This window comes from Colias philodice, chromosome 25 (assembly GCF_061535455.1).
Source record: "Colias philodice isolate Cphi_HAF_F1 chromosome 25, ilColPhil1 Martin Lab GWU primary, whole genome shotgun sequence".
In the NCBI taxonomy this organism is placed as follows: Eukaryota; Metazoa; Arthropoda; class Insecta; order Lepidoptera; family Pieridae; genus Colias; species Colias philodice.
The window spans coordinates 1653462-1662415 of NC_143110.1; the positions used below are offsets into that span (position 1 = coordinate 1653462).

General features: G+C 31.5%; 2 protein-coding genes across 2 annotated transcripts in view; one reads left to right on the forward strand and one right to left on the reverse strand.

Moving 5' to 3' along the window:
- The window catches only part of Swim (Secreted Wg-interacting molecule), a 52604-nt gene extending 46356 nt beyond the window's left edge, over positions 1-6248 (forward strand). The window contains exons 6-9 of the mRNA XM_089710617.1: positions 778-912; positions 1644-1837; positions 4146-4285; positions 4667-6248. Of these exons, the coding sequence (XP_089566743.1) occupies positions 778-912; positions 1644-1837; positions 4146-4285; positions 4667-4804 (607 nt within the window). The 3' untranslated portion in view covers positions 4805-6248. The remainder of the gene's footprint in view (positions 1-777; positions 913-1643; positions 1838-4145; positions 4286-4666) is intronic.
- Positions 1-8954, reverse strand: part of LOC149477194 (facilitated trehalose transporter Tret1-like) — a 112082-nt gene that overhangs the window by 44062 nt on the left and 59066 nt on the right. The window lies entirely within an intron of this gene.

Genomic DNA, 8954 nt, shown 5'->3' on the forward strand with positions numbered 1-8954 from the left:
CCTAAATGATCTGCGTAAAACGTTAACTTTTTGATGGACAGTGGCCAAAGTTAATACTAATTTGTCTTAGACAAGTTATAATATCTCCTGTAATAATATCACATACCTACATAATATATAGCTTTTTTAATAAAGAAAAGAAGGAGTATATGGAGAATAAATTTAATACAATAATAACAATTGTGTTTATTATCTTCCGGTTTTATAACGCTCAAAATACTTCTTAAATTACAAACGGTTAGTTAATACTGTTCGGCGTTCATAAAGATAATAAAAAAAAGTATAATCCACGGTATTAGATATGTTTCAATTACAACAGCGTTTAGTAACCAAATACCAGAGTAGATATATCATATTATTATGGTGTTCAGTTTACTGTATGATAAGCCTGCTATTGAAATAAGAAACTTGTCTTTAAAAGATAATAAAAACATCTTGAACCTTCGAACAAACGACTGTAGACCAGAATATTTGTACAAATAAAAACAATTCTGCATAACTAGCTGGGCTGCGCGGTTTCAGGCGCATATCAACAAGAAAAACTTAATACAAGTACATACCTAGTTAAAAAAAAACTAAAACGCTCACTTAAATAAGAGAAACTTTAAAAATTATTGTATTGTCGCCTTAGATCATTTAATGATCTAAGATTGTCGGCGATCCTTGAGTGTACAATTTTGAATTTCTTCCAAGGGGATGAAATTAAAGAGAAATCTTCCACCTATTTTTACGCCATATCATTGCATTTTCTTATAATAATATATGAATAATCCACAGATTCGCGATCCAATCGAACGGAGCTGAGAACATGGTGCTCAGTCCTCAAACATTGCTGTCCTGTAACATTCGTCAGCAACAGGGCTGCGCTGGCGGCCATATTGATGTTGCGTGGAACTTCGCGAGGGGACACGGGTATGTTAATATGTAGTTATTAAAGTGAAACTTTTATTACATCGTCTCAAACTTTTTGGTCTGTGTAGCGCATGTCGCGTGTATCGCGGCTGCCGAGTAGGTATACCTACTCGGCAGCCGCGATACACGCGACATGCGCTACACAAAGCAGTGTTCGGAACCGTTCGAACAGTTTCACTTTTACCGTGGTTTCATAAAACCACACAACATTTTTAGGATTAATTGTCTTGTTTTGTCAATATGAAACATTAACTGTTCGAATTTAGGTACAGCTGTTTAAAATGAAATTATTCCTGGATATTCTTTAGGTACTTTATTTTTTTGGATCATATTGTATCGTTAAAGTGAAATGATTTAATACGATACAATTCAGGGAAAACGAAAAGAAAATTCATAATTCCATTCCTTATTTCCGTATTCAGACTAGACAGAAATTTCGAAAAGCCAAGGCAATATTGTTCGTGACTTATAACACCTCCTTTTTTTTGCTCTGCCATATAAACATTTTTGAAGTGAAAACTTCTTTAGCGGCGTTGAGCACTTTTTCTGAATGGGTATAAAATCTTAAACTCGCGCCAGGACACGTGACCTGATCGAAAAAGCGTAAGACGGATACCATTCCAAAATATTATCAAACATGCTCAACATTAATAATCAAGTTTTCACTTCTGCCGGCACTCCCGGAGTGCAACCCGTCTTTTTTTTACCTACTTACTACTTAACCCCCACAGGCTAGTAGACGAAAACTGCTTCCCCTACAAAGCGGCAGTCACCCGCTGCCCCTTCAAGCCCAAGGGCAACTTGATAACCGACGGGTGCCGACCGCGCGCGCTTCGCACGTCGCGCTATAAGGTCGGCCCGCCCGGCCGTCTTAACACTGAAGCTGATATTATGTACGATATTATGGAGTCTGGACCTGTACAAGGTTAGTTATAGTGATGTAGTTAGTTCTTTTAGCAGGTGAGTTTCTCGCGGAAGAATTCTAACCAATACCCGCGGCCCCATCATTAAAGCGGCTCGACGGAACACAGTGGGGTTTTAGTCGGTAAGAATCCGACATAACCCACGGCTCCTTTCCCGGGGCCGTGGGTATCTTTGGAAGATTTCCCCACTATAAAAAAAGGTGAGTTTCTTTGACATGATTTGTAGCAACAACGGCACCTAATGTGACATACTTAATTTGTAGCAACAAGTAACAACTGAATGATAGTTTTTAATGGGGCACTAGTTATTAGAATGATATTTTCTTTAACTTTCTATTATACAGACATGATTAAAAATAAATGGTAGCAATACTATGTGCACTATATGCGCTGAACTTACCATGGAAAATTTTGGCCAAAATGTTGCCAAACTACGTAATACCTATAAAATAACAACTTCCAATTCATGATGTTTTCTTTTTTTGGATCGTCCGCGGTAAACAACAGAAATGGGAAAGTCATGAAGCAACTATTTTATCGCGACCTTGTCCAATATTTTTATCAAAAAGGTCCCGTTAATAGCAAATACTTGTTGCTTTAATCATGGTGTTCTTGAGAGATAAGAGATGAATAGATCTTGTTTGCTTAAATATCCAAATGGCTTTGACTTTCAGGCGTATGCAGATAATTTTAATTATGCCTGTTTACGAAAATATCTGCTGCATATATTTGACTTGTGTATTGATTTATTTACATGTTTTTATAGCAAATTAACTACGCCTTAATCTATTTTTTGTACGTATGTTTCGCAAAATTTAAAAAATGCCTGGATTGTTTTTGTTTTTGTAATAATATCGGTCAAAAACTTAGAGCATTAAACCAACAATGCTCTAAGGTCAAAAATTATGTTACACACAAAGACTACGAACAGAAAAAGCTGTTACGAGGAACAAAATCAATTTTAAGTTAAAATTTGATAAAAAATCAATTTTACTTAAAGGTCTTACTTACGTAGTAACTATTTTTAGTATAAATTAGCAAAGTACCAAAAACACCTACACGGTTTGTTTATTCAAATTCTTTGGATATAAATGTAAAATGACGCATAAATTAATAATACAATCAAATATTTTATAGATATTTATGTAAGTATTGTGTAGTATTGACATAAACATACTTTTAGCTCCCACACATGACACAAACCCTTTTGAGAAGAACATGTGTTTATTTCGTATTATGTACTTTAGTTTTTATGTCCAGTTATAAATTAAATGACGAATAATAAATTAATGGTAAAAGTGTAGGCAGATTAAGATGTTTAATGACGTAATTATGTAAAAGCCTATTTTGGATATGAATTTTCTAGCCACATTCCTGTCAAGTTTTACTTTCGTGATAAAAATATTATGCATGTTTTACCTATGCTTTCAAATTTCCTTCGAAGTAGTCTTCAAATCGTTATCCGCAGTTAACATTTTCATATGACTTCATCATGTTTTAAATTTTCATATGTCTTCGACAGTAAAAACCAAACCTACTTACTGTTTGTACATGAAAAAATTTTTACACATTAGTTAAGTAGGTACAAACATTCAAACAAAAATATTCAAATACTTCACAAGCTTCACAACTATTAATTATTATTTATCAATCAGCTAACTATATATAAATTTTTTTTTCAATCGTCAAAATTGAAGTACTTATAGGTACTCAAGTTTAGCCGTTAGATTAGATTGGAGACGATAACAATTAAAATAGTAATTAACGAACGTTCGGTGACTTCAATAAACGAGGAAATAATAATTCCAACTATTCAAAGAATCTGTTATGACTCCTGTATCCTTCAAAAGATAAGATGATTAATTGATATTAAACGATTTTGTTTTTATCGCATCAAATAGTTTTGTATTTGCTCTAATTATTGTTTTTGTGCGATCTTTTAATTTTTTATTGAGTGGGTACTGATTTAAAGATAAAAAATACGTTATTGTAATAACATGCTGCAGCATTTTATACATTTAAAGCTTGTTTCTTGTTGACTTTTCAACTGTCAAGGTGACATTTCACGCATATAATATCTTCGGCCAAGTTATTAAGATTAAGTATTTATCCTAAAAGATATCTTTAATTACTAAAAGGAGGAAAATTTAAATAAAGCATGACGACTTTTAAAGATGAGATTCAGACCTTATCTTGTTCCATACATAAAAATTATTTACTACTTTAACTAGAGCGGCGTAGTAGACCATTCTACCATACCATACATTGAATTAATTTCATATTTATAAATAATTCATTCTTTATCCACAGCGGTGATGACAGTATACCAAGATTTCTTCCATTACCGCGACGGTATCTACCGTCGCAGCCGGCACGGTGACAACATGTTGCAGGGACGCCATAGTGTGAGGATCGTGGGGTGGGGGGAGGAACGTGGCGATAAGTACTGGGTAAGTTTCTAGAATTTTTTTAAATATTATTCATATCGTTTAAATACGGAATGTAGAGTAGAGGTAAAGCATTAAAGGAGGGCCAATCACTTCTGAACGATCTCTTCATGGGTGAGGTATAAATCTGAGGTAAATGATGAATGATTAAAATAAAAATACTCAACTTTGGTAAACATAATATTGAGATTGGTGTAAACTTGTTAAAACGAATTTAGTATAATTAAATAAACGATGATGTTACTTTGAAGCTGGTTTCCCTATCGTGTAAAAATTGTGAAAAAAAAATTCAATAAAAAGCTAAATATTTTTGCCCATATCTATAAAACATTTAGTTGTTTGTCTTTTTGTGAATTTAATGAATAATTTATTTTATTTTTGCAGACCGTAGCAAACAGCTGGGGCACAGAGTGGGGTGAAAATGGTTACTTCCGTATTGCCCGTGGCAACAACGAGTCCGGCATCGAGTCCTTCGTTGTTACCGTCCTCAGTGACGTCACCGAGGCGAACCAGAGGAAATAACAGAGGACCCACCTCATCAGTCCCCTGTGCGTCATTACCAAGGCCGTGAAAACAGCCAGGGGACTGATACTGTTGAACAGTACGAGAAACTTCGGGTGAGATCTGGTTCGCGTTGTGATATTTTAGGTTAGGTTGGACGGTAGATTCTGGTTATGTGTAGCTTTTGTATTCAATGGCAATGTTGAAATTTTAAATGATTTGGGTTTTGAAATAAATGCGAACGATAGAAATAAGGACGATCAATGTATTTATCGAATAAATACTTGCATTTTACATGGTTCAATGGTAAAATGCAAACCAAAACTATAATTTGTAACCATATAAGCTAGTGCCTTTAAACTATATAAATATTGTATTGTTATTCTACACCAGTGTCTAGAAATAGTACCTAGTAGTCACACTGCCTTGTCTTCTTACTGCCTACTATAGTATATTAAATATTTAGATTAGTTATATGGCTTTAAATATAAAAAATCTAAGTGCATATTTTGTATGAATGTGTATGTGGCGTCCACACGGTATTAATTATTATAATTAAAATAAAAAATATTTCAAGTTGGTAATTAATCAAGTGAGAAAAAAGACAATCGAACAATTATTTAAATAAATATCATTTATAGTAATAGTGTTAGATGCCAGATTTTTAGAAGGGGATAAATTTTTGACAGTTTGCACCGTGTGGTCGAAACATTATTTAATTTTTTAAATAGTCAACGCAAAGAAAAATGCACTTTCACAAACCATATTTTTAATGTTAAGCGGAGATATTAAAAGCGAATGTATGTTAAGCTAGTTTATGTCCGACAAATTTGTCTAAATTAAAAAATGTATACGTTTAGATCAAGTTACTTACGTAGTTTATAATACGAGTAAAATATTTTTAAATTTTCCAGTTATCTCATAAATATTTGTTACATTAAATCACTTGCATGGAATGTTATCTATGTGTAAACAGATTATTTCACGTGAAGAATTTACAATGTTTTGGAATTTAAATAACATCATTATTGCGGTATCATTTCTGCGCATTTTCATTTTTTCTCAAGCTATATAACTGTAGTTTTTAATAAGCTACTCATGGTACGACACCAGTCATTTTTGCAATATATTATTAATAATACCGTTATAAATTATATTCTGTCAATAGAATATCCAATGCAAGTCCTTTATTAATAATAATGACTATTCTATATGAAAATACTAAAAATATTTTAACAACTGGCAACGACATACTTAAATGGTTGAGAAATGGAAGCAATATGTCACTTTTAATTTGACATATTGAAACAAGATGGGTAAATAAAAAACACATATAATCAAACAGTTTATTAATTATTATCAACAACATCAACTGCCATCTTATTATAACAATTGAGGTTAAGGTTTTTCAAACAAAGTTTTATTGCATTTAGGGCTGCCCTTCAAAATTATTATAAACTCAAATCTAGTGTGTAGCAGCCCTTACTTTGGTTTGAATCGCCTTAATTCTTAATAATAACTAGTCTTAGTGACAATGTACCGTAATAAATAGATTTAAGTAACATTTTATCTCATTTACTTAATAATTTAGACAATAAATATTTTGTTACATTCTAAATGTAATGGAATGCACATTATTATCTTATTATCACTTATTGTTGTTAGATTTAAGAAAATTGGTAATGTATTTATTTTATTACTTAGCAAATAAAAATATTGAAAATATTGTTTATGTTTTTATTTTCACATACCTATGTCCTATTTCCCTTTAAAGTTTAACATATTTAATTTAAAGTGATGAACCATTTTGGTGATGCAAGAAAATAATGTATGTAACTTCGTGTAAAGTAATAATTATTTTAAAACATCACTTAATTTCATTTCAGAGTATATTTGAACACATTTTTTAAATTTGAACTGTCAAAATGACATTTCACGCATATTGGACTTCTATAGTGTTTGAATAAAGATAAATGGGATATTATTAAATTTTTAATAATTTGAATAAACACAAAAATATAAACTTGTGATTTTTAACGCCTTTTTTTATTATTGAAAGCATAGTTCAAATCAGCCTCGTGGAAAATTATTATTTCATATTATTTATATAGAGGAAAAGGCTACAATTTAAGTTTTATTTTCGAGTAACTTCTTTCAATATTGAGTAAGAATACCTATTCTTTGGACACGACACGTAAATCTTATCGTGCTATTTTATATCCATCAGTTTGCAATGGTAGTATAGTACGACATAAAAGAGATGAAATTAATTATTTTGGAACTAATTCGTTTTTCATTACCTGGCAACCCTGAATTGGCAATGTAGCTGTCAAGTTGAATAAAAATTTGTTGTTTTTTTCGTGAAGTGGAGAATTATTGAGATAAAATTGTTATTTAGAACAAGAAATTTAAATAAAAAAGGAGACATCATGAAAAAGGTTAAACGTAGCGGTGTCCGTGATGTGGTGTATAAAGTTTTTATTCGGTGTTTGTCCGAATTTCAAGCTGGAAATTTATTGACTGATTTGGAAAACGTTTACAAACGTACAGCAGAATATACCGGTGAGATTCCATTTATTTTTGCTCAATACTACGTAAAATAGAATATTCCATTAGTGACGAGTGTTTAATGTATGTATGTATGGCGATTATTACGTTTTCGCAATTTAATTTGAGGTTATTTGTATGTAAACAAAAACTAGTTTTTATAGTGCGACCAGCACAATTTGAGTCAAGAAGTTATATCCAATCCAACCAGCCTCAAATAAAGTACCTAGTTTAGATTTTACTACAAAGTATAGTGATAACTGTTTTCATACAGCTATCTATCTATTAATCAATCAAAACATAAGAAAAAAATCATATTTACTGTATCATATTTACAGATACTGAAGATGCCCAGTACCCTCTTGCCAGTACTTCGAAACAGAGTGATGATCAGTCCTTTGAAGGAGTAGAATATTTAGATTTTGATGAATTATATTAATGTACAAAATTTATCTACAAAAAAAAATAAAAATATGTGGTTTTCAAATCGCCTTGTTTTTTTCTACCCGACGGACCCAGAAAGAGGGTAATGTGTTTGAGCTGCATGTATGCTTGTTTGTTTGTATGTTTGATTCTATGTGCGCCTCTGCAGTCTAAACACTTGACCGATTTTTATAAAATAACTAATTCCAAATACATTAATAAGTAAAATTTGACCTAGGTAGGTCAATTAAAATACTAATGTATTTTTGTCTTAAATTTACACTATTGCTACAATGAAACAATTATAACGGTTTAAATCGCGGTATTTATTTTAGATTATATTATATAGATTTTTGGATTTTTATTCTATAGTATCAAGATCGCTTGCGTCGCAGTATCAGTGTTGCTATATGAGCGACGGTGGCGCCCTCATTTATTTTCATCTCTTTTGTGTCGCACTGTATATCAATTCATATTTATTATAGACCTATATTAAAAATAATTAAACAATTTATAAAAAATGACAATAAGATACTTTGATTATTGGTTTAGTCCTGGTTTTAGGGTTTTTATAGAATTTTGCTCATGTTATATTATGTACATGTACCAAAAATAATAATATGCTATAGATTAAACTAAATTTCAACCAAAAAATGTGTTATATGCGAGTTCTGCGAATCTATTTTCAATCTCACAAAAACTTTAATTAATTATTTCATTAAGGTTTACTAGCTACTACTTTCAATTGAAATATACAAAGAAGTCTCAAAAATTTGTGTCCGAATTTTGAATGACCAAAACATTTTATTTATATGTACTTTTAGATCCAATGTCTATGTCGCTGTCATCTTGTTGAATCTGCTTTTTCATTGAATGATTAGCGCCTTCATTGAATGACGACATTTAATTGAATGACTAACGGACAACTCGCCAAGTTGTTGAATGTAGCGTTTAACGTCTTGAAACAACGTCATTTAGTAATAATTAGTATAGTCATTGGTTTTGATAAGAGGTTGGGTTTGGTTAGGTTCGTGTTTTTTTTTTATTACATACAGAAATAGGAGCGGGGCTCCGTCAGAACGCCTACATTGAATGACGACATTCAATAAAGGCGCTAGTCATTCAATCAAATGACGGCAACATCTATATTACTAGCTTACCATATAACATATTTTTTATACCTTTTTTATTTATTATTACC